General features: G+C 42.6%; 1 protein-coding gene across 1 annotated transcript in view; it reads right to left on the minus strand.

Annotated features, from left to right (window-relative positions):
* Window positions 1–27,665, minus strand: part of LOC122797659 (cytochrome P450 2D15-like) — a 685,649-nt gene that overhangs the window by 248,668 nt on the left and 409,316 nt on the right. Inside the window, exon 5 of the mRNA XM_044066203.1 lies at window positions 9,277–9,450. Within this exon, the coding sequence (XP_043922138.1) occupies window positions 9,277–9,450 (174 nt within the window). The remainder of the gene's footprint in view (window positions 1–9,276; window positions 9,451–27,665) is intronic.

Below are 27,665 nucleotides of genomic sequence, written 5' to 3' on the forward strand. Positions count from 1 at the left end.
ATCCAACTCACAGCACTGCCTGTTGTTCTATGTAAGTTATTTTAGAAGTGTGTTTTCTTGTAGCAATAGTTAGGAATTAGAAAGTTTAGACTAAATGTTTTTCTGTGATGTCAGACCTGTACTACTGATTTATTTTAAGTATTTCTGTGTGATCTCTGAATTTTGACTAGCACTGTGTAGTAGAAAGTATTATCTTGTGGTTTTAATTATTATTAAATATTTTAAAACCTTTTAACTGTGGCTGGTTTTGTGTTGAGATAAGTTAAGCTCTAGAGTACATTGCATATTTATAGAGTTTACTGTCCAGGTCACTCCAAATAAACTTTGACTGTTTAGTCACATCTACCAATTGGATACTAATATTGCACAGTAATAATTGGACACCCTTTTAAGGGCCTTTGAGTAGCTGATAATTATTAGTGGGTGGTGGCAGTTGGTACTACCATATAGTTTGGGTAAAAAGAAGCACAGCTGGAGAACCTATGCCAGCCTTCCCCAGAGGTGTCTGTGTGGTTGTGTAAACTCTTATCTCAAAGTGTGTGTGTGTGTCAGCTACTTGAGCAGGGACATGAAGCACTGGTTGGACAGAGAGGGTACTGGAGATTTTATCTTGCCTACTAGGCTGAGATCTGGACCTTATAGCTGTGTCAGTGGGGAGTCTTATTGGGGACCTGGGGAGCAAGGGAGTGACCAGCCCTGGACTGACTGTGATCTCTGTGTGCTCTTAAGGGAAATTGCATTTTACTTGTGTGAATTTGTTATCCTTTACTCATATATGAGACACCCTCTCTGGTGTTACTGGTGAGGACTGAGGCTCCTTGATTGCTGGTCCAAGGCATGGGTATCACATATTAATTGGTGGCAGTGGTTGGGATATCCTCACATTTGTTTGGCAGTGGTGGGATGTCCACATCACATATTAATTAGTTGGCAAATACTAATTGGCTTGTAGTGCTGTGGGTAGAGTGAATCCTGTTGCTTGTGTACAGTGAGCTTTGAAGGTGTTTTGTACTCTAAAACAGCCATGCAGTAAATACTCAGAGTTCAGATCACAATTGTTGCATTTCTTTTGTTAGCTTAGTTAGTCAGGGTGAGCAGGCAGCATGTCAGCAGAAGAGTATGGGAAGCTGACAAGGAGCCAGCTGGCAGAGATGTGCCAGGCTAGGGGACTGGTGCATGGAAACCTAACTAAGGCAGACCTGACTGCAGCCTTGCTTACAGCTGCATCAGAAAACAGCAACCAGGAGGACAATCAGACTGGCAGTGGAGATATAATTCCCTCGGAGAATGGACAGCTCAACCTTTCTGCAGTGGACAAAAAAATCTAGCTGGAGCTAAAGAGACTTGAGTTGGAGGCCAGGCATGTGGAATTAGAAGCAAATGAGAGACTGTGATGTTTGCAGGCTGAGGAGAATGAGAAACTGTTACATCTGCAAGCTGAGGAACAAGAGAGGCAGAGGCAGCATGAGAAGGAGATGCTGACTCTTCGCCAGAGTCATTGAGGTAATGGGGAAGTGAGTAACTGGACCCCAGAAGCACAAAAGGTCAGTACATTTCTTAGGCAGTTTAAAGGTGGGGATAATTTTGACAATTGCATTCATGTGTTTGAGAGAGTATGTAAACACTATGAAGTTGACCGAGGGCTCTGGGTATGGTTCCTGACCCCCTTACTCCATGGTAAAGCTGTAACTGTATTAGCTAAAATGTCTGACATTGCATGTTTTGATTATACTGCTGTAAAGAAATGTCTTTTAGAACTGTTTAAGCTAACACCTAAAACATATAGGAAAAAATTTCACGAGCAAAGATGCAAAGCGCATGAAAGTTCGTGTAAATATGTTGCTGAATTAAGCAATTATTTCCATACGTGGGTAAGTGTATGTCAGGTCACCACTTTTGAAGGGCTGGCAGACCTTTTGGTGAGGGAACAAGCCCTTAGCACTTTACCTGAAGACATGAGGATCTAGTTAGCTGATGACAATGTGCTGCTTCAGATGAGTTGGGGAAGAAGGGAGACCTATACCTGGCAAGTAGGGCAGCCCTGCACAGAAAGGGGACCCCCAGTACTGCTCATGGGTCTAAAGGAACCCATGGTGGGCAGCACAGACTGACACAACAGATTTTTCCAGTAGCAGGGTAAGCCACTAGTCCAGCTACACATCCAGGAGCTAGGGTTAAATGTTTTGAATGCAACCAATGGGAACATGTGGCATACAGACGTCCACAGTGGCAAAGAGGGGAACCAAAGGTGAGGGAGCCAGTAAGTGGGACAGACAAAATGCCAATAGTAGGTTGTCTTGAACAACAGGGGTACCAAACTACCATCCTGCAGATGTCTTGAGAGGGAAGGATTTGGATGAGGCAGCACCATGTGCTTATGCAGTTACATGCGGTCAGGCTAGGAGATAAGCATGTGAGACTGGTAGCCTGGGGAGCCCCAGACATACTCATACTTGCAGCCAGGACTGGTGCTGTTGTCACTTCAGGGAGTGAGCTACTCTGTTGCAGTGAAAGTGAATGTGAGCCACAGCTGCTTGAGGGTACTGATGGTCCCTAGAAGAGAGTGACTGCAAAGGTAGAGGTGAGAAGTAGTGCCCAGGCTGACAGTGAGGGACCATTGTCAGAGGATGCCAGACTTCCTGTGGAAGGGGAGCTGGGAAGGGTTACAAGGAGAGAGTTGAGACAGGCTCAGCTCTCAGATCCTACATTGAAAGGCCTGAGGCAGATAGCTAGGGAGGCACCTGATTCTCAAGAAAAGGGGGAATCTGTATACTGGGACAAAGGGTTACTATACAGAGAGTGGACCCCTGAGGGAGGGCTAGAAGGTGAGAGAGTACAGCAGTTGGTAGTGCCTAGAGCCTACCATCTGGCACTTCTAGCCATAGCCCATGATATTCCCTTTGCTGGCCATATGGGCATAAAATGTACAAAGAGGTGTATTATGCAGAACTTCTATTGGCCTGGAATTTCCAGAGATGTAACAGGGTACTGCAGGACCTGTGAGCAGTGCCAAAAGGTAGACAAGGCAGGAGACAAGGTGAGAGCTCCTTTGATGCCTTTGCCTGTGATAGAAGAGTCATTTCAGAGGGTAGCTATGGATATTGTGGGTCCCCTGAGTACCCCAATTTCCACAGGAAAAAGTATATCCTAGTGGTAGTGGATTATGCTACACAATACCCTGAGGACGTGGTTTTTTCCTCCATTGAGGCAGAGGAGGTGGCAAATGCTTTGTTAGAGATTTTCAGAAGGGTAGGTTTCCCAAAAGAAATACTGACTGACAGAGGTGCCAATTTCATGTCAGACCTGCTGGCTTGCCTGTGGAAGTCCTGTGTGGTGACTCACATGAAGACCACCCCCTACCATCCCCATACTAATGATATTGTTGAGAGGTTAAACTCTACAATCAAGTCCATGCTACGGGCATTTGCAGATCAGTTTAAGAGGGACTGGGACAAATATTTGCTCCATCTGTTGTTTGCTTATAGAGAGGTTCTCTAGGAATCCACAGGTTTTTCACCCTTTGAGTTGCTGTATGGGCATAGGGTGAGGGGACCTCTAGATTTAATTCAAGATGAGTGGGAAGGTGAGTGCGAGTCTCACAAGGAGTCTGTTGTGGCATATGTCCTAAACATCAGGACAAGGCTCAGGAAACTCATGAGCTTGGCCCAGGAGAACTTGGTAAAAGCCCAACAAGAGATAAAGGTGTGTTATGACAGGAATGCTCAAGCTAGAGAGTATGCTGTGGGGCAGCAGATAATGGTTCTCATTCCTGTCAGACACATCAAGCTGTAAGCAGCTTGGGAGGGTTCCTACAAGGTGGTAAGAAAGGTAAGTGATGTTAACTACATGGTGGAACTGCTAGGCAGATGGCAGGGGCACAAATTGTACCATGTTAACATGATGAAACCTTACCATGATAGGGAGACCCTTGTGCTGAGCATTTACAGTGGATTGCAGGAAGAGTCTGAGGGAGAGCTGGGGACTGATCTCCTCAGTGAGGCTTGGGCTGACACCTCAGTGGAAGAGGTAGCAATGTCCTAGTAGCTATCTCCTACCCAGGTTTGAGAAATCTGAGCAGTGTTCCAGAAATTTGGGGACATGTTCTCTGGGAAACCAGGGTACACCGACCTAGTGCAGCACCAGGTGGAAACAGGACACCAAAGACCTATTAAGGCAGGCCCCTTATAGAGTGCCTGAAAGAGTCAAACAGACTCTGAGGGCGGAGGTACAGGATATGTTGGAACTAGGGGTAATTCAAGAGTCCAACAGACCCTGGGCCTCCCCAGTGGTGCTGGTGCCAAAGAAGGATGGCAGCTCCAGGTTCTGTGTGGACTACAGGAAATTAAATAGTCACACAGAGTCGGATGCTTACCCCATGCCTAGTACAGATGAGACCCTAGAGCAGTTGGATGGAGCTAAGTATCTTACAACCATTGATCTTACCAAGGGTTACTGGCAGGTGCCCTTGACTCCCAGTTCTAAAGAGAAGTCAGCCTTTGCGACTCCTTTTGGCTTGCATGAGTTCACAAAGATGCTCTTTGGGATGAAGAATGCCCAAGTGACTTTCCAGAGGCTGGTAGATAATATCCTAGCAGAAGCAGGAGGGTTTGCCCTTGCTTACCTAGATAATATTGCCATCTACAGCCATTCCTGGCCAGAGCAGCTTCAGCATGTCAGGGAGGTGCTGGGAAGATGACACAGGGCAGGGTTGACCATTAAGCCAAGCAAATGTCAGATGGGTATGACAGAGGTCTCCTACCTAGGACATAGAGTGGGGAGTGGTAAGATAAGGCCAGATCCTGCCAAAGTGGAAGCTATTCAGGCATGGCCTGCACCTGTTACTAAAAAGCAGGTGAGGGCATTTTTAGGGACAGCAGGGTACTACAGAATGTCCGTCACCAGTTATAGTACCATAGCTGCTCCTCTCAGAGACCTAACAAGGAAGAAACAGCCAGATAAGGTAGTGTGGACCCCAGCATGTGAGCAGCCATTCCAGAAGCTTAAAGAAGCTTTGGGAGGACCCCCTGTGTTAGCCATTCCATATCACAGCAAATAATTTGTTGTGCAGGTGGATGCTTCAAACCATGGGGTGGGAGCTGTACTTAGCCAGATGTTTTCAGAGGGGGAAGAGCACCCAGTAGTTTATCTCAGTCATAGGCTCCAACCCAGGGAGGAATGCTATGCAGCTGTAGAAAAGGAATGCCTAGCCATAGTGTGGGCACTGCAGAAACTTCAGCCTTATCTGTATGGAAGGAAGTTCACTGTTATGATAGATCACACCCCTCTAACATGGTTAAACAGAGCCAGTCAGCAAAATACAAATTTGCTATGATGGAGACTGGGGTTGCAAGCATATATGTCAGTGCAGCACAGCAGTGGGTGTAGCAATGCCAATGCAGATGGGCTCTCAAGACAGCAAATGGGGTGAGGTACACTCAGATAGACCTAACCCTCTCAAGTGGTGTTTCTTAAGGGTCACTTGAAAAACTACCTTGAGTTCTCCAGGGGGGAGAAATGCAAAGACTGGTAGAGATGCGTGAAGGCTGCCAACCTAGTCAAATAGAATTTGGTACATAATTCTATCATTTGTAAATACTGTGAAATGTTGAAATGCAGGCTTGCTTCTTAAATGAAAAAAAAATATTTTAGAAAAATGTGGCAACAGTGCTCTCTTCTGACCCAGTAAAAGCATGTTGTGACCTTTGATCTAAAGTCAGCTCCAGCTGGGCTAGATGAAGGCTTCCTGCCTATCATTTTAAGGCTAAAGTTAATGACCAGAATTTACATGTGGAATGTCCTTTATTGCTCTAAGTGTAAAATAATGTAAATGCAGTTTCTGTCAGCCTGGGAACACCAGGAAAGTGCAAAAGATGATGTAATGTTTATCAGAACTGCAATAGCAATTTAACCAGAGAATCAGATGGTATTAAGCATTTTTGTCTGACTATCCAACTCACATCACTGCCTGTTGCTCTATGTAAGTAAGTTATTTTAGAAGTGTGTTTTCTTGTAGCAATAGCTAGGAATTAGAAAGTTTAGACTAAACTGTGTTTTTCTGTGATGTCAGAACTATACTACTAATTTATTTTAAGTATTTCTGTGTGATCCCTGAACATTTGACTAGCACTGTGTAGTAGAAAGTATTGTTTTGTGGTTTTAATTATTTGTTATTAAATATTTTTAAATCTTTTAACTGTGGCTTGTTTTGTGTAGAGATAAGTTAAGCTCTAGAGTACATTCCATATTTAAAGAGTTTACTGCCCAGATCACTCCAAATAAGCTTTGTCTGTTTAGTCACATCTACCAATTGGATAATAATGTTGCACAGTAATAATTGGACACCCCTTTAAGGGCCTTTGAGTAGCTAATAATTATTAGTGGGTGGTGGCAGCTGGTAGTACTGTATAATCTGGGTAAAAAGGGGCATAGCTGGAGAATCTCTACCAGCCTTCCCCAGAAGTGTATGTGTGGTTGTGTAAACTCTTATCTCAAAGTGTGTGTGTGTCAGCTACTTGGGCAGGGACATGAAGCACTGGTTGGACAGAGAGGATGCTGGAGATTTTAGCTTGCCCACTAGGCTGAGATCTGGACCCTATAGCTGTGCCAGTGGAGAATCTTATTGGGGACCTGGGGAGCAGGGGAGCGACCAGCCCCGGACTGACTGTGATCTCTATGTGCTCTTAAAGGAAATTGCATTTTACTGTGTGTATTTGTTACCTTTCCTCATATATGAGATGCCCTCTCTGGTGTTAGTGGTGAGGATTGAGGCTCCTTGATTACTGGGCCAGGACACAGGCATCACAGTCCCCATTAAAAGTCCTGCACTGACAGACTTGAACAAAAGCAAAAAGTATTTAGACCATTATACAGAAATACATTTCACAAATGTATAACCATAAGCTATACTGTACAATACAGTAGCACAGATATTGTAAAACCTACTTTATCATAATAATCGCTTGATCATCTCTGTCAAATATTATTAAGAAAAATTTTGCATGACAGGTACCATTAAAATTACACTGATTTTGTTTCACATACATGAACAGAATTTTTGACATGTAAATTTTGCAACCCTACTCATCCCCAATCCTAACCCTAACTCACATACACACATACACACACATTCTTACCTCCCCCAACTCCACTTAGCTGTATCAATATTCCATACCATCGACAAATCCACCATTTGGCCATTCATACCACTGACATTAAATCACACCCCTGCATTTGTCAGACAAGCATACATTTGGTAAAACACAGCAGAACCATATATATATATATATATATATATATATATATATATATATTGATATACGGATTCACTTTATAATCTCGAAATACTGAAATATCGAAGTTCAGTATTTCGAGACTATAAAGCTGAGACACCAAAAAAACAAAACCAAAGCTGCGAAACCCAAAACCATGACCGTTAAAGCACAAACACAACTACACCTACCTCTGCACAACACAAGCACACACATACACACTTACTATAAGCAGGGGGGCAAGCCCCCCATGCACCCCCACCCCCTACTTGTATATACTAACTCCGAGGTCGCACTAAACACCAACACACACAAATCCCACCAAAATACATTCCACACCCCCCTCGCACTAACACACATCACACAGATACAAACCCCACCACTCTCAACACTGACACACTCACACTCTCATCCATGTACCCTAACCCACACCTAATACTCCTCGACACACTCACAAACACTCCCCAAAACCCTTAAAAACACCACACTTACCTAACGTGCTGTCAGTACTGCGGGTTCGATATTCTGCAGTTTTGCGCATCTGCAGATTCGACACTTTGCTCTCGAGATACTGAAATTCGACATTTTAGTATTTTGAGATTACAAAGTGTATATATATATATATATATATATATATATATATATATACTCTTCTCAGTATTATGAATTTGCTCACCATTCAGCTTTTTTTTTGTGGATGAAATCTTTCTCGTAGTAGGTCTACTATGATTTTTGTAGATTAAATCTTTCCCTTAGTGGATCTAGTAGTAGGAAGGAATCTAGATCACTGTAATCTATACATTATTTTGATGCCTATAGTACAAATGTTTTGTCTCTTGGACCTCTTTTCACAATTTCCCAGTTTGGCTTGCCTTCATTGCATCTGATATAGTATTTTGGTAATCTCTTGGTTTTTAGCTCTCAGTGTTTATCATTTGCAAATCTCTTACTTTCAGCTCTCAAGGTTCTCACTCCTCTTATATTTTCCATTGCATTTCTGTAAGACTTGAGAGATCTGTGCACTGTTGTTGGCTGATACTTCTAATCTCCCTGACATCCCACATCACTTCGTATAACTTTTGGAAGAGAATACATAATTGTTCCCCTCAGAAGGAGGTTTTATTGTGGTCATGTGAGTAAACCTTGGCTCCAGATGATTGTCACTAATGAAGTGACACCCTAACCCCCATGTGCAAAAATGGGAAAAAGGGGGTGTGGATGGATGAATGAAATGATCATGGATGTGGTCTGACATCACCACAGAGGACCAGTGCATCTCTTTGTAACACCTACTGCACACCACACCTGGTGACATCACTAAGCACAACATGAGAGTGTAGAACTGAAGTAGAGAGCCTCACAGCATGCAACAGGATGACAGACTTAGCCAGGCCCTGTCCTGCTCCATGAAGTACAATGCCTTACACCACTGTTGAACCTAAGGGCATCTTGCTGGTATGGGTCACAGAAGGGGGAGGGTCATCACATTAGATGTATAGGGACCAAGGAAACTAGATAAAACTGAGTAGCTGGCCAAAAAGTATATAAGCTAGTGACAGAAGTGATAAATAAAGTACCGCCCAAAAGACTATGGAATCCTGGAATTGCTTAATTTGGTCTACATGTAAACTACAGTATACTGTCTATTATAGCAGTATTATGAATAATTACATAAATTAGAAAAGAAGTAATAATCATATTGACACCAGGGAATAGAGAAAGAAGTGAACTGTTTGTTCAATTAAGTAATACAAAATGCTCATGGAGAAGCTATTAATATAAGACAAAAATTAAGATGTAAGGGCAAAGTTATCCGTGTCCTTCCATATCTCAAACAAATGGTTATCACATAGTTAACTACCCAGTTCTCAGCATGCTTCAGGTAATATTACCATTCTAGATCATGTCAGTGTTTCAGTTGTTATATATTAGGTTTGATGGTTATGTAATACTTAGAGCTGTGAAAAATATCAATAGTAAATGATACAAAGAAGCCAAAGTTTCCTACCTTTTCCATTTCTGCTAAGAAAGCATCGATAAAATCTCTTTTCTCAGAGGGATTATATGTTTCCTTGTGTTTGTTGATGAAAACTGACAATAATTCTTCAGTTCTTCTTTGAACTTTAACAATTTTTTGATGAGGTCCAGGAAAACGAACAGCCCAGGGGATTGCATTCAGCATCTATAGTACAAAAAATGAAAATGATTTTTATGCAGCATACAGGTAAATATAAAGCTGTCAAAGTCTGATGCATAGAACATAATATAATAAAACAGATATTCATTATTTATGACTAAGTTGCTACAATTCTGCTTTCAAGTTTAAAAGAGAAAGGAATATTTGAAAATTATTTATTTATGCTGCACTGATTTGTGTTTAACCCTTATGCATTCTATGACACAACTAAAGTGAATGTAGAAGAGATTTGCAGACTTAGTTATAAATGTACAGATATTCAGTTCTAGTAAGTACTTAGTCACCATACATCATATCAGCTTTGAAATAACATTAGAAGTAATATATACTTAATTCTGTTTTTGTCACCATTACAAAGGCATTAAAAATTCAGGATTTTCCTTGATTAATCTCATAGTGGCCCATTTCACAACTTATTTTACGAAAAAAATAACACAATATATAAGATTTAGTTTCACAAAGCATATTCAGCACTGTGCCATTTAATGTATAATAGAGAATTCTACCTGAAAAATTGCAGACTACTGGCCTTTGTCAGCCATTATTGATGTAAATCAATGATATTTGGTGTATGTAGGACTACAAACCTTGCATTGCAAAACAATGGTATGAAAGGGCTTGAAATTCTCATAGGACGTTTGGCTCCTTATCAGAAAAATTAAGGCTATAAATCTCAAGTCTAGAAAATGAAAAATAATGACATGACATTATTACATAATAAAAAAAAAAGATTAAACAGTCAATGCAAGGAGCTTTGCCCCCGTAATCTTGATGTATAAATATACTGCCTCCTATAATTCTCTACCTCAGAAAACTGAGGACTGAAGGCATCAAAATAACTTGCAAAGCTTGTAAAGAACTAGGAATTCTTAGTTTTGTAAATGAAGTCCTTGGGAAATGATAGGCACCCAGAAGGCTTACATTTGCTAGTTCTCTGTACAGTGTTAGAATAGTGAGGAGTGATATAGTTTAGTGATATGTTTAAGGAGGTAAGAACTCAATATTCATTATGAAGTTTTTAAGTCCCCAGCTTACAAACAGTGAGAAGTGATATGGTTTAGTGATACCTCTAAGGAGGTAGGGTATTGGCATCTGTTATGAGTGTTTATTTTCCCAGGTTCTGTCAGTTAATGAACAAAGGAACATACTAGTTTAGAAATCAGGGGACCATAAGATGCCTAGCTATATACACATATTTAAGCAGACAAACCTAAAAGTTTTTGCTACATACATACTAAAGGTGGCATTGCATTCAATGATGTTTCTTATAAGAGAACAGTACTGCTAGGATGACTTCTTTGGATCTTGAAGATATTGCCACTGAAATTAACTGGCCCAGGTACAAGGATGTTCTGACTATGGTGGAAACATGATGGTTGAATGAGAGAGAAAGAGTTGTTCACATAGGTACCTAGGTCTCTTAAGACTGCATCTGTCAGAAGAGGAGTACAATTTATAACATATGAGGTGGGAGCAACCTTTCTGATAAGCACAAATATGCTGTACTGTTTTCATTTAGTTTGAGACCATTTTTGATAAACCATGTATGCACATACTGCAGACCTTGCTGGAGCTATTTTGTATCAGTGGATGAGCAGAAAATAGTGCCCAATTTGCAGTTATCAGCAAACTTGGTCAGCCATACATCTTGGATATTATCTTGGATGTCTGCAAAATAAATGCCAAACAGGAAAGGTCCCAGAACTGATCTCTGTGACACCCCAGTAGTTACAATTTTACACTAGTACAGGGAACCAATAACTTTCACAACCAGAGATCTGTTGGATAGCCAATTTGCTGTTCAGTGGACAATGTGTGGGTTTACATTAAGCTTGTCTAATTTTTCAATAATATACGAAGGGTGTGACAGTGTCAAAAGCCTTGGCCAAGTCAAGATATGCAGTGTGCATAGAATGCCTACATGATCACTTTCCACAGCACCTGCAACCTTTCGGGAAAAAAAAAATTATTAAAATATAAAATTATAATTGTGGGCATTCAGGATAAGAAGAGAAAACTTACTATAGTGGAGTTTTACAAATCTGCATCTTTAAATAAGGAACAACACAAAACCTGGCCTAATCACAAAAGGCTTGTGCTACTGAAGTAAATTTTATTCTTGAGGGGGATCTGAATTTATCAGGAATTGATTAAAAGACTTTAGGTTCCTAGGTTCATAGGTTCATAGGTAGGTACTAGGCTATCAGCCCTAGGGCCTATACAAGCCCAGCCAAAAAGGTACTCTGGCTTTTGTCACCCAAGAAAATCTCAGGAAATCTTAGGAAAGTGAGAATGATGAATCTTAAAATATATAGCTTTCAAAAATTAAGGGCTAGTTAACAAGTTTATCAGTCAACAAGAAAGAGTAAAAAACTACATGTGATGCAGTCCATACTGGAAGATGATACTTCAAATGTTAAAGTAATGGAACTAACTGAATCTTCAGAAATTGATGTAGTTAAATATTGGGGGGAAATTAAATAAAGCCTACATGGAGTGATTTTCTGTGTAGGCATAGTGGCAATGCCCCAGCATGGAAACCGGCAGCCGTGTGATCTTGTAAACAGAGCAGAAGGCCATGCACAAGTGTGCATGTCCATGGAATGCAAATCACCTCATAAGCAGGTAAATTCCATGCAAATGTGGCTGATTCACAATCCAATAAGCTGAATGGTACCCTTGTAGAAGGCATGTTGGCATTAGAAATGTACACGGAAAGTAACCATGTACAGAAATGTAAAAATTAAACAGGGGCTGTAAAAGCCCCAAAAGAAGGTTGGATATAGCAATGTAGGGATGGAAATGGTCAAAAGTATGCCCAGTGAGTTCAGTAAGCAATGCAAATCACTATAAAGTATTATTTTTTTTCAATACACATATTATGTTGGAGCAACGTGCAAACATGCCAATATGCAAAAAAAAAAAATTAAAATGTTGAAAAACTGACAATAAGACATTTACAAAAATAATGCTTTATATTGCCCTGTATGCAGAGTGTACAATGGAAGGTTTCAGTGGTCACTAAGGAGGCAGGCCCTGGAGTAGTGAAGTATCCAGGGAATATTCAAGGATCTGTATGCAAATGATATGGGGTCACTGAATAGCAAAAATGGGCCACTGTGTCCGCAGATAAAACCCATGTAAGGCCAAAATTGTGTTGGTGTTAGTAGAACAGGTAGCTGACATCAAAAGGGTGTGTGTCATGCTGCGTTCAAGTGGACTGGATATCAGTGGCACCTGTTTGTGCTCAGCTAAGCACAGCTAAGCAGGTGAGGGTGTCCAGTACTGCTAAGCTTTGTTTAGCTGTAGGGCATGTGCTTTAGCTGGTTTAAGCTAAGCTGAGCATGCCTGTGCATGGGGATGTATCAAAACTACTGAGCACTGTTTATACTAGCGCTGTGGGTTTGTTCACCACACCCCAGTGCTTAGCAGTGAAAGAAATAAAAAAAAAAAAGATACAAGGAAATAGTCTGGGAAAGCCAATCAAGTATAAATGACTGATACACCCTGTTCTACTGACACTGAACCATTCAAAATCTTTAATGATAGACCTGTCAGGTGGAATGCATCATAGTGAGCCAATCGCACAGGCTGCATCTGCAACACGCCACTATAAAGTATGCATACACCTTTCAATCTGATCCCCCCCCCATACTCTGCACCACTGGAATCCACACTTGGGAATTTTAACTGACAAAATGATAGGGGCTGCTGCTGCTCTCCTACATCCATATGTGCTAGAGGCTGAGGTCAGTGATGATGCAGATGCTGACCATAGGCCTAGACTGAGATGGAGAAGAGTGTTCTGGCCCAGGGTGACCTTCCAGGGTCTACATGAGCTGGAGATAGTAGAGTGCTTCAGGGTGGACAGGGACATACTTACCAGAACTCAGCGAGCTTTGCCTCCCTCAACTCAGACCTAGAACCAACAGAGGGGAACCCATCCCAGTGGAAACAAAGGTATGTGTAGCCCTTAGAATGCTAGCTACAAGTATTTTTCAAAGACCTACTGGGGATATGATGGTGGTCTCACAGGCATCTGCATCCAGGTTACTTCATTAGTTCCTGGCTGCCATGCAAACACATGCCAGTGAGCACATACATTTACCCCACACCCCTGAAGAGAGGTCCAGCAATATGCATCTCTTTCACTGTGTAGCACACTACCCTGAGGTACTGAGTGCCCAGAGACTGCACTCATGTACACATCAAAGCACCACCTGGTTGAGGAGGTTAGAGTCTATGTTAACCACAAGGGGTATCACTCCATCAACTTCCAGGTCATGTTCAATGCCCAGGGCATTATCATGAATGTGTATGCTGGCAACCCTGGCAGTTGTCATGACTCCCAGATCTGGCATGCATCACAGCTGTACCAGACATTTGCCAGGGGGACATCCTGTACAGCCATACTGGAGGATGCCGGCTACACACTGGAACCATGGATAATGACACCCACCAGAAATGCGCACACACTTACCAAAGAATGCCATAATGAGGCACACACACAAACAAGGAACATCATAGAGTGTGTGTTTGGGATGCTCAAGTCATGGTTCCACTGCCTCGATGTATCTGGTGCAGCCCTGCAGTACTGTCCTGCCACATGTGCACACATGTTCACAGAATGTGCCATGCTACACAATATGATCCTGTGGAAACAGCTGCGGCAGTAACATCACAGGGAATGGACACACAGCCCCCTCACCAGTGCCAAGGTTCCCACAGCCACAGGGGACTCAGAAGAGGAACCACTGCCTGTAGGCAGACGTAGGCATGCCTAGTATGCCCTGGCCCTGGCAAAGAGGCAATGCATAGCACATGCACTGACTTCCTAGGGACCTAGGTACTGACACCTCACTCTGATTCACATACATAGTAAAAAGGATGCCAGCCACACCAAACAACCTGTACCTTACCATGTATTGGCTGTGTAGTGCATGCATCCAACAGAGTCATCCCTGAAGCACTGTGATCTCAACTGCTGCAGGCACAAGGCAAGCCACTCTTATTTACAACAAATCTATGGGGTACTAGACTATTGTAGCATATGTATTGACCTACCACATGTATGCAAGGGAATAGAGTGGGCTGCTGGGATACCTGCAGACAACTGACAGCTATGTGGGACAAGGAATACTCTGCCCAATACTGGCTGCCCCATAATATGCAGTAGGCCCCAAGCTAGCAAAACCCACTGCACTATGCAAGGGAAATGACAAACAGTGGAGTCATAGGACAGATGCATGACTGTCAGTGCTAGAGTCCCATACCCCCTAACACACCTGTGTTCCCATACAACTGCAGTAACATTATGTTTGCAAGGTAATAGCAGCAGACCACACAATCCCATGGCTGTCCCAATCAACCTGGTGACATGTTCCATGTCCACAATATGCAGGGGTCAATGTGCCTGTGGTTGATAGTGTCAGAATGAAACTGCAATGTCTGGTGGCTGCTCTGGCTTAGTGAGCTAAGTACATTCCCGTGGTTGATGGTGTTCATGATTTGAGACTGGCTGCGCGTACTATTTTGCATGTGAGCTACACCTATGGTAGGAGTTCTACAGATTGTCCATATGTCACTATTTGCTACTGCAAGAAAGATGGACAAAGCCAGAAACGATAGAAGGACAGGGTGCCCCAGATATGGACAGTACACAGCTCTGAGTAACCTAGATGCCGGCTAGTAGAACAGCAGGCTGTAACAAGTCAGACTAGCAGCAGGATGTAAAAGCCATCATGTAACTGTGTCAGTACTTACAACAAGTCAGTGGGCACCATTATACCTCTCAAATGTAAGGGTTTTGCATAATGTCCACATTTTTGCCTCATATTTTTGGTCCGTTTTTCATAACATTGCAGTTTTCTGGCAAACTAGTGGCAAATCAATAAAGATTGATGTTAGAAAATAATGACAGACATTTGAGATGCAGACGTCATACCTTTCAGAAAATTCATGCAAATACAAAACCTGTTATTTTACCAACTGTCTAAGTTTGTAGGAGCAATATTAAAAAAAATTGTCCCTGTTTTTGGGCCTGTGTCCCACTTTTATATATGGCTTTGTCCAGATTTCTTGTTCTAAGAGGTTGACAGGTAGGGGCACCATGTAGCATTATAATACCAATACAACGCAAACTATCTGAGGACCAGAGCAGACATATATGGAGCAATGCTGGATATCCTGCAAAGCAGGTACGGTCAGAGGTGTGAAGTCTGTAACCCTGTGTGTGGTGTTACATCTTGTACCCCAGTCACAGCATACCTAGAACTACATAGAGCTTCAACTGTGGACAAAGCCAGGGACAAGAGTGGGAGAAATGCCCACATATAAAGAGAAGGATGAACTACTGGCCAGACAAAAGTAGAAAGTGCAGAGTAGAACAGGTTGTGCAGTAGCATGGATTCCCTGCTGTGCATGGAGTCAGTAACTCAAATGTCTGTCGGCAATTCCTCACATCAGTCTACAATAATCTGCCACTGATGTACCAGGAAATCACATGGCTATGTAAAACGTACCAGACATATGATGAAAAACCCCGTTCAGACTAATACAATCTGTACACACTCTAGGTATGAGTCAGATATTATGGCCAGCACACAGCTGGGAATCCCTTGGGCATTATATCAGGGAAATGCTGGACTGTGTAATCAGGGGCAGCAGCCAATTGGCTGTAGTACAGGTAGGTCTGGACTGGAATCCCTGTGTAAGTACTGATGTTCACACTGGGCATGCTCCTACACTTAGCTAATTTCAGTGCATGTCTGAAGCCTCATCTGCCTATAGAACTGAGATGTCACTATATTGCTGTACATACAGACAGCTATGTATACCTAACTGTCTCTCCCTATCCCCATCAGACATGATTATCCTTATCTATCAGTATGTAGCACACATAACATATAGATGTATCTATAGAGTTTTATATAGATACACACACACACACACACACACACACACACATATATATATATATATATATATATATATATATATATATATATATATATATATATATATATATATATATATATATATATATATATATATATTATAGAGAGAGAGAGACAGAGAGAAAGAGAGAGAGACATACAGAAAGGTATAGAGTGATGTAATGCTGCAGCCACATGCATACCAATTGTTACCAGTGATGCATGCATCTAGTACGATGAGCTGTAGTGTGTATTAGTAGATAGATAGGGGTTCTAATATCCCATCAGCCACCATGTGTGCGCATGTGTGTGTGTGTTTGTGTGTAGATATTCCACATACAGCAGCATATGCACACCCAACAGGCCTATGTCTGCGCACTGGTCATTCATTTTATGGCCCTATGACTAGTGTCCTTCACTACAGTGGCCTCCCTGTCAACAGCTGCTGATGTCATCCACCCAACAGGAGTGGCAGATACTCTTCAAACACATAAAGTCTGTTCTGCATGCAATATGTACATAGCGCTATACTCTATACAACTAGATAGGTAGGGGTTATAATCCCAACAATGGCAACTCTGTGAGTGTGCATGCATGTGTGTAAGTATATCCTTTTGCAGCAGTTTGATTGTCTTGTCTATGTGTGTGCAATGCTAATACAATTTAAGGCTCATGCCTACCTGTTAACCCCCACATTGGCTTACTTTACAGGGCCTGCTGATGTCATCCACCTTAGAAGCGCAGTTAGGCACACTCAAGCACACACGCTCAGTGGTGCATGTGATAAATATGTAGCCTTATAGCAGATACATCTAGATAGGTAGGGGTTCTAATCCCAACAATGACAACTCTGTGCATTTGTGTAAGTATATCGCAGTGTGGCTGTTTTGTATGTGTGTGATGGTTATACATTTTTAAGGGCCTGTTAACCTCCCCATTGGCAACATTTTCAGGGCCTACTGGTGTCATCCACCTTAGAAGGACAGTTAGACACTTTCCAAGCATGATTGCTCTGTGGTGCATGCGATAAGTACATAATACTGTAGTGTATATAACTAGAATGGAAGGGGTTCTAATCTCAAAACCGGAAGCTCTGTGAGTCTATGTGTGTGTGTGTGTGTGTGTGTGTGTGTGTGTGTGTGTGTGTGTGTGTGTGTGTGTGTGTGGAAGCATATCCTTTTGCAGCAGTGTAGTTGTCTTGCCTGTGTGTGCAATGGTTATACAATTTTAAGGGCCTGTGCAAACCTGTTACCCCCATTGGCAATCTTTACAGAGCCTGCAGATGTCATCCACCTGAATAGTAGTGGCATATACTCCAAAAACACATAAGCTCTGTGGTGCATGCAATACGTATGTAGTGTTATAGTATGTACAGCTAGACAGGTAGGTATTCTACTCTCAACATAGGCAGTTCATGAGTGCATGTAACGCTATAGTATGTACAATTAGACAGGTAGGATTTCTACTCTCAACACGGGCAGTTCATATATGTGTGTGTGTGTGTGTGTGTGTGTGTGTGTGTGTGTGTGTGTGTGTGTGTGTGTGTGTGTGTGTGTGTGTGTGTGTGTGTGCATACATATATCCCCTTGCAGCAGTGTGAGTGTGTTAGGGTTACCACATGTCCCGCAGTGCAAGTGGTAGTCCATGTTTGGCCAGGTGTATCCTGTGAAAACAGCTAAAACAATGCAAATGTCCCGAGTGTAGGACAACAAAAATGTCCTATATTATTCTAATAGTTGATACAGTCATTTTACATCTCATACATCTAAATGTTACGAGAAATAGCATACTCTAGGCAAATGCTACAAAAATAAGCTGTTATATTTTCAAAATAAGTGAGATTCTGTCCATTGCACTAGCTGTGGGTATGGTTTGTCCTGCCAGCTCTCACATTACTACAAAAAGTGTCCCACATTGGGCATTTGATACGGTGGCAAACCTAATCTGTCTTGCCTATTTGTGTGCAAGGTGTATACATTTTGAGACCCTGTGAGTATCTGGTGCCTCTAAATAACCCACATGTATCTAGGCATGAATGCTCCCGACCACTGCCTACATTTGTAGGAACTGACCAAATTTGTGGATGACTGTAAGTTGGATGCTGTCTGACATTGACTCCTCAGATGATGTTAACATATAGCAAGAGAGTATTACATCAGCTACAGACTGGTGTCAAGGTCCTGGACTCAAGTTAAACACAAAAACTGTATTGTCATACCAGTTGGCAAGACACAACCCCACTGTTTACTACATCAACAGCAACCCCGTAAACACGCAGCCTGTGTTGAGAGACCAGGGTACTCAGGTTGATAATTTTGCATTCAAACATCATGCAGCTGCAGTGGTCAGAAAAGCCTTGTACGTGGTTCATCCCATAGATAAAGGGATTGCATCCAGAAAAAAGGAGGTCATTACCTCTCTATAGTCCACACTCCATAGACCAATATAATATTGCAAAGCCACATCTGGCATGTACCTATCCAGACATCTGCGCCAACTGGAAAGTCCACAGAAGTATCTCACAAAGGTAATCCATGGCCTCTAACACCTGTCCCATGCAGACAGGCTCAATTCACTATTGCTCCACTCAGTATCAGACAGGTTGCTCAGAAATGGGCTGTGTCATGCCTACAAGGTAATATTGGACCCTGCCCTACTACAGCTGCTCTATATCTGTAAGTCTAACTCCTTGCACATTACCTGCATGACAGGCCTGAATCTGATATGCAACATCAACACAACCTGCTGGAGAGACTTGTTTGTCTCCCACAGGCTGCCCTGTCTCAGGAATACATTTCCCATACATATCAAACAAAGAACCATGCTGACCCTCTTCAAGGCAACCATGGTGAGTTGATGGGAAACCATATTTCTGTCCCAGGGATCCCACCTGTGTCCCTCATTGACAGGGGCAGCATGTGCTGACTGATGTTTCTTTCTGGGGATAAACTAATGGCTAGCCTTGTAAGGGCCATGAGCCATTATTCTAGTAACCTCCTATGATCCTATGAACCTATGATCCTACTGAACTCCCAGGTGACATGTTTCAGGAGTAGCATGCTGTCTCATGGGGTATGCATGCAAGATTATGCTGTCTGCCCCCATTGTCCCTGACACAATGTTCTACACATACACACCTAGGTAACCATGCACATATACAGCCATATCTTGGTGAAGTCACATTTCTGCTTTGCCACCATGCAATTTTAAGCCACTGTATTGGCACCAGTTCTCCACAGTGTAGACATACAGACCCCTGGAACAGAAACAGAAGAAGGTGTGGGAGACAACAGTCAGTCAGCAATACTACCACCAATGCAGCATCATGGAACAAAAGTATATACACTTTGATGTGTACTCATGACACATGCCAGCGGACAGCACCTTACAGTGTATAACACTACTGCACTACAAACTGTCATTAAATGTATTATAGTCATGCTGTGCATCAGACACATATTTGCATGTCCCTGCATCAATGGTATGGATGACAGGGATGTGTCACAGGTATCATCACATGCACAGAGTGTGGTGTGGGGTTGCTAAAGACCTAGACTGTGCCACACTGTTGACATTGTGTGTGTGTGTGTCTGGAGGGGTGCTGGTCAGCTGGGCCATGGAGAGGATCTGTGTGTGTGCCTGTTGGTGACCTGCATGTGACAGTGATGTGTAAGTGTGTGTGTGTGCACAGTCAAGCCATGTGCCAGCCCTACACAATAGTATGTTGGACAGCTGTGGACCATACATGGCAGAATGTACAGTTCACCGTCTCTGGCCATGAACACGGGAACTGGCTCTACCAGGAGTGGCAATGGCACCATGGGCATTCTTCCCCTATTTTCACTATTGTACACTCTGTGTTCTCTTCTTCTTCTTATACCTCCCTGAGTTATAACATCAGTTTTTATATCTGCAACCAATGTTTTTGGGTAACCTCTCTGATAAAGTTTGTCACAAAAATTGTTACTTTCTTTAGAAAAATCTTCTTCTCTTTCAGTTAAGTCACTAATCTTTAATAACTGCACTTTTACTATAGTTTATTTGTTTTTTTTGGGTGCATACTACTGTAATGTAAATAAGTATTATTTTGGACCTCTTTTTTAAATATTTTGGTCCCTAGTTTACTATTTTCTTTAAAAATAGTCACGTCCAAAAATGAATTGTTGCTGAACTATATTGGCAGGTTAATCTAAAAATGTACATACACTGTTAATGTATGTTTTAAATTCAGCCAAGGTGTCCTCCGTTCCTCTCCAAATAAGAAAAACTTCATCAATAAAATGATACATTGCCACAATTTTGTTTTTATACTCACTATGTAATATATGAGTGATTTATAGTGGTTAGTGGAAAATAGGGTTAGAATGTCCATTGTTAACAGTTTAGACTCCAGAAGAATAAAGGATATAATAACAAAAAATTTGAAATTATTTGGGGGTCAAACTGAGTTATTACAAATAATAGGGGACAAGCCTCTCTTTACTTAGAAAAGAAGGAAAACTTTTAAAATCTTCTTCCAAAGTAAGTTGAATACACCAAAAGTAAGGTCAAATAAGAATGGAATGGTGAAGTGCTATAATTCCAATATGTGCAATTATTTATTTACAGAAAAAGCAGAATGCACTTTAAATAATGTTAAAATAACTGTCAATGGGGTCTTTTCATGTAAATCTAAGTAAGTGATTTATGTCACTTTCTGTTTAGAATGTAGATCATTTTATGTAGGGAGAACCTTAAGAGAATTCTACAAAAGAATCTGCAAACATAAATATGCAGTCACCATTGGAGATGATAAAAATGCTATGGGGAAGCATTATAAACATGGGTCATGTAAAGTTAATTTCAAATTTCTTGTAGTGGATGCTTTAAAGAATGTTAAAAATGTATTAAATCCAGAAGATGACTTTGGATGTTTAGAATATAGTTGGCATGTTAGATTGAATGCTTGCTACCCCAGTTTGAACAATCGAGAAGATTTTATTATGTACCTGAAACGTAAAGGGTAAAACACTAATTACATAGTGATGTGATTTTTTTTAAAAAAAGTTTAAATGTGTGGTATTGAATGTTAACTTCCAGTCTGAAGAAGTCTTACTACAGACAAAAGTGCTTACTGGAGTTTTTTGTCTTGGATTTTATTAAAGTGACTTGATTTTTCCTTTGGTTCTGTAATTCGTTTTGGATTTTAGTCTAAACCAGTTTTTAGCCTACATTTTTGCAACAACTACTGTTATGAGTCTGTCTTAGTCCATGTTGGTGTGCTTGACCTGAGACATACCTCCCTGGACTATATGATGTAACACATGGTTGAGCCCTCTGATTATGTGTCCCAAGCAGGTATGTCCCTAGCCTTAAGTAGCATTCTGCCATCACCAAGAATGATGCTGCAATGCAATCAGAAAATGATTGACCTTAACAATTGGCTTGGTTTTTGGTGCCATTCCAGGGGAATCTAGTACCTGACAGCGAGGAATGATATGATCAACAAACCATGATGCTTTGTCAGAGATGGCCTCCATCCGTCTCACCTGGCCTTCAGGCTTCTGGCCATCGTTTTTGCCACTCCCATAGTGCCTTTATTAGGAAAAGTAGTGCCATTAATGCTACCAACATGAAACTGTCAACAAATCACAAATTGAAGGCCATGCTGCTAAACACTAGGAGTCTAAATATGAATCTGCATGCATTGCAAGCAGTCTTAACCCTGGAAAATGCTGACATTTGTGCAGTCACAGACACATGGTTCAAAGCTACAGGGAGCACCCCAGCCTTACATGGTCACCCATCCTGTCATACAGTCAGACCCCAAGGTGTGGGCAGTAAGCCAAGGGACGTGGGGTTTCACTATATATGAAAGACATACACACCTCCAGGCTGGTGAAACAATAAGATGCACAGGAGACACTCCGGGTGCAGTTAACCACTACCAATACTCCTAGTCAAATCATAGCTAGCTACCGGCCCCCACATGTGACCAGGAAGCCCATTCTGCCTATATGGACCTATTCAACTTTATCAGGATTTGACTCTGTACTCTGATCCTGGGTGACTTTAAGTACCCCAACATAGATTGGAAGAACTACTCATACCAGCACACAAATGCCCAGAGATTCATGGAATGTGGCAATGACAACACCTTGGAACAGCTAGTTGCTACCCGCACATGAGGTGGAGATCTCTTGGAGTTGATATTAAGCAACATGGGTAAGCACTGCAGCAACCCTACAGTATCATTTTCCATGGTAAAACCAACCATAATGCGGTCACATTTGCAGTCATCATCTCCCACAATGCCCATCTAGCTAGGTTCAGACATACAAACATATCCAAAGTTGATTACACCCTCCTGAATGATGGTATAAACAGCTTCACAGCCCCCCTCTCTCTGTAGGAACTGGCACCAATATCCACAAATACACCAAAGTACTATACATGCATTTGTATAGCTGCATGGAGTGAGGTATACCTGACAGGACTACATCATCCTCTGCAAGGATAAGTAAACTTGTCTGGTGGACATCTGCAATAAGTACACTCTATAACAGGAGTGAAATATTGCTGTCCAAGACCAAGAAGGAGCAGGTGCCCAATCTGAAGCGATGTCTCCTTAGCCTGAACAAGCAAATAAGAGCACTACTGAAATCCAGCAAAGCAAACTCTGAGCACACATTGGCAACATCCACTACAGACAGTCATATCTCCTTCTTCACATATGTCTGCAACCCCAAAGGAAGCACCCAGACCTGCTTAGAAGTGGTGGTCATTGACACCAGATATACAAGTGCTGTTGATATACCAACTTGCTCCCTGACAGAGTCAGTGAAAGCTTCACCCCCTGTCCCCCCATCAGTATATCAAGACTTCCCTAGTACCTGCCCCCTTCCCTTTATATCTAGGGAACAGGTCATCACTGCCATCTCAAAGTCATGTAATACAGCCTCCATGGGACCCGATCACATTGGAGGATGCATCCTACATGACCTCAAGCATTAACCTGCAGCACCATTATGCACTGTATTAAACCAAAACCTGAATACCGCCTTTGTCCCAGCCAAGTTGAGGACACCCACTGTCATCCCTTAACAGTAAGGTGCAGCGTCCACTGATCCGGCACATTATAGACCCATCAGCCAAACTAGCCTGATCTACAAGGCCATGGAACAGATTATCATGGACCTCATTAGCAATGACATTGGCAACCTCCACACAGTTGATCACACATAGTTTTGCTTTGTCAAGGGGGTATCATGTCTGTTACATTTGGTTGACTTCTTTGACACAGTCACCAAAGCCATGTACGAGGGGGAGATAGTGCACACTGCCTACCTTGACCTGGCCAAGGACTTTTACAGTATTCCCCACTTGGCCATAAGAGATATACACTCTCAACTAGGCATCAATCCATATGTTACCAGATAGGTAGCACACTGGTGCACTGACAGCACCCACCTACTCAGTATAGGGGAAATCACCTCAAGTTGCAGACCTGTCACTAGTGGTGTAATCCAGTGTTCTGTCTTGGGGCCTCTGTTATATGTGATTTAGTCTTCTGAGGTGCAGGGCATAACCAGTGGGTTATGGCCCACCATGTTTGCAGAAGACTGGATGCTTGGTGCTGTCACCAAATCCCCTAGTGATGTGGACATCCACCAAGAGGGTCTCACGCAGACACATGAGTGCTGCCAGACACATGGCCTTAGGTTGCATACCACAAAATGCAGCATCATCCTATTTGGGGAAAGTGACATCACCACAAATTATCACATTACTAACAATGTCCTAAGCATGCAAACAGTCGTGAGGAATGTGGGCACACAGGTTGATGGCACCATGACATTTGACCACCATGTTGCTTCCTTTGTAAGGAAAGCCTTCTACATGGCTCACCTCATACATAAGGGTGTATCATCCAGGGACATGGGGGTCATAAAATCCCTGTATTCCTCCCTAATAAGGCCCATTATTGAGTATAATGCCCCTTTCATCGTGTACCTTCCAATGCACATGCAGCAGCTAGGGAGACCACAGAGGTTCCTCACCAGGGAATACCAGGGTTTCAAACATCTACCATACAAAGATAGGCTAAAAGCCCTATCCCTCTACCTGGTTTCATACAGACTCCTCAGAGGTGACCTCTGTCTAGCATACAAGGTGATCATGGACTCCACCTTGATGGAACTGCTGCACATCAACAAGTCAAGCTTCACTCGAGTAATCCACACACTCACCCTCAACCTGGTAAGACTTGTTGATGTTTCACATGTGTGTCCCACACACTCACCCAGCTGTGGAATGGACACCCTGTCCACATCAGGCAGAGCACCTCTTTACCCCTTTTTAAGAGAAACTTGGATAACTGGATAGTAAACAGGACATACATCCTTGGGACACCACCTGTGTCCTTGTTGGACTGGGGCTTCTGGTGCTGACTTCTATAAATATGGCCTAAACTCTGGAATAGGCTTATGCGGGCCTCAGGACCAATAGCCTAGTAACCTCCGATGATCCTAGGTATACTGGTTATAGCCTTATGTGCTGTGATGGACTCTGTTGTTATGTCACCACACACATCACTGCCATCTACTGTGGTGTGTTCCCTATGGGCGATGTCCCAGTACTATGTCATACAGCCACCATCCGACAAATAGGTGAGTGGTACTACAAGTGTATGGGGACAGTCCAGCAACATGTGTGTGACCCAATGACAGACAGCCCTGCAAACATTCTGTAGGCTATCCTCCTGTAGGTGTCCAACATCTGCAATATACAGATGTTTGCAGAATGTGTACATGTGCCTGATATATGTGGACCCTTTGCCAGACAAATGTGCATGTCTGGAAAACAGTTGGACAATATGCAATAGTTGTTCCCAGACTGTGACAAATCTGGCTGTCACATGCCAGACCCCTCAGAAAACAGTTATGGTACATTAATATCTAGTACTGTATTCATTCCCTTACGTTGTATGCTCAACATGTACACTCTGTCGCTTTGGCTGGGCCTGTGCCCCCCCACTACTACTACCTATAACCTGCTGTCCTGCTGCAGGGGTTCAACAGGTATGCTAGGCATAGCTCTCAAATGAAGAGATATGGGTATGGAGTACACAGTGACCTAGCCTGAGTACATCAGGGACAGTCAGGGTCACCTGAACAATGTTTGAAGTATGCCTGTCTGACATTCACAGACTGAGAGGAGCTGACTGACAGCACATCATGTGATATGTCAGCTGTATCCACCAATACTTACTGCCACTATTGTCTAAAACAATATCCAGTAGCATTCATACATGAGCCAACCATTGTTGGAGGGACTCAGAGGGCCAGAGCTGTGATGTATGTCACAGCAGACAGAGCCAAAAGGGAAGCCTGTAGGTGCTGGACAGCTGACTAACAGCAACATGTCATTCCAAGATATGTACTACAGACCTACTGTTGCAATCCCTATTTCTCATAACTGCATCCTCCCATATGCATTCCATTACATGGGGACTTCTATTACATACCTGGTATAGAGGTGTTCTCCTTTATGTGCAGAAATCCTGTAGTATAATGCTTATGTTCTCACAGTCTGTATTCGTAAAGAAAGTCACAGACCTGTTTACCATAGGCAGCAGCTTGCCTTTTGTAGGTAATGCTCATGAACAGGTGATTATCTGTGCACCAATCTTTGTGTGGCTCACACTTGCTAATTGCATCCAGAACAGCTGGGTTGCATTTTCATTAGCCAATGGCATGGCACCACAGTGCTATATTTAAGGCTTTCATGTCCCTTCTGTGAGATGTGCATTACCGAGGTGTGGGGACCACAGCATCACAAAGGGTAGGAAAAAATGTGGTCCACTGTCTGGATTTATGTGGTATGTCCACAGTTTGGCATGCTATGTTTGGCCATTGTGAACAGACTTTCTGATTATCTGGCAGTTTACTGTTTAACAATGTGGGTTGATGTCAATAAGGGGACAGACAGATGTGAGTGTCATACGTCATTTGCATCAGAATAAGCATGCTGCTGCAGTTGCTGCTGGTCTATCAGCTGTGTACATTTGTAGGGGAAGACTGTGACACATGTCTCTGTCACTTGACCATCCCCCACCCCTTTAGGTATGGGTGTTATGTGGATCTCCTGTTCTCGGTCTTTATGAGGTATGGTAGGCCTGTAGCAGGTAGCTGAACATACTGCCGCATATGTTGCAGGCTGCAGCTGCTGCATTCTGGCCAGGAGTCATACTGGGGATTGTGAACACATTATGGGACAGCAGGCTGTATATGTCAGTGAGGGAGCAGTGCCATCTCTGCTGTCACAGCATTGCCAGGGTGAGGGTACCCATAACAGTCCAGGTGAGGCATGTGCCTCAGGTACATATGTTATGTATTAGTTCCCTCAAGAGAGTGGAAGGCAACATTTAGGATACCTATACCTATTTGTGAAGTGTGTCCTGACCTACAGGCCTTTGATGTGCTAATATGGGTGGCAGTGACTGCAGTAACAGCAACTTGTTCTGCTTAAAATTGCAGGGCTTGGTCATTTATTTGTTGTTTTGACAAGCATGTACTTGACATGCAACAGACTGGAATGGAAGCCAGGACTGTGGGAGGAAAAATGTACAGCATGCTAGGAATGACTGCAGTAGCAGCAACTGTTTCTGCTTAAAATTGCACGTCTCAGTCAGTTTGTTGTATTGACAAGCATGTACTTGACTTGCAACAGACTGGAATGGAAGCCAGGACTGTGGGTGGCAAAATGTAAAGCATGCTAGGAATGTAACAGTTTGAGCTACTGAGTCAATACTATAGCTAGTGTATTTGCAAGACATATGTGCATGCAGTCTGTTAAACAAGATTGGCATGAACATGTGGCTCAGATGAGTATGACATGTGACACTGAACTGTGTGTCATGATTTTCTAATCTCAATCTGTACTGACTTGTCAGTACTTCAGCACACAGAATAGGTTTTGTGACAACCATGCCAAAAGTAGGTGGCACAACTGTGGACATTCTGCAACAATCTGTGCAGCTGTCAGCTCTACCTGATATCCTAGGCTTCACGTCCATCCATCAACATTTATTTGGCTGTGTACTAGTTTGGTGTCTGCATCACAGTCCCAAGTATGCTGTCATTTTTCCCATTAAATGTACAAGCAGTGTGTCACTGGCACTCAGGATATATGTATGGAAACACATACAACACTGCCGAGCTGGGTGGCCTAGTAGGATAATGCACTATGCTGTAACTGACAGAGTATTGGGTTTGAGACTTGACA

Source organism: Protopterus annectens, chromosome 1.part0 (assembly GCF_019279795.1).
Source record: "Protopterus annectens isolate FY-2018-M chromosome 1.part0, PAN1.0, whole genome shotgun sequence".
NCBI classification, from domain to species: Eukaryota; Metazoa; Chordata; order Ceratodontiformes; family Protopteridae; genus Protopterus; species Protopterus annectens.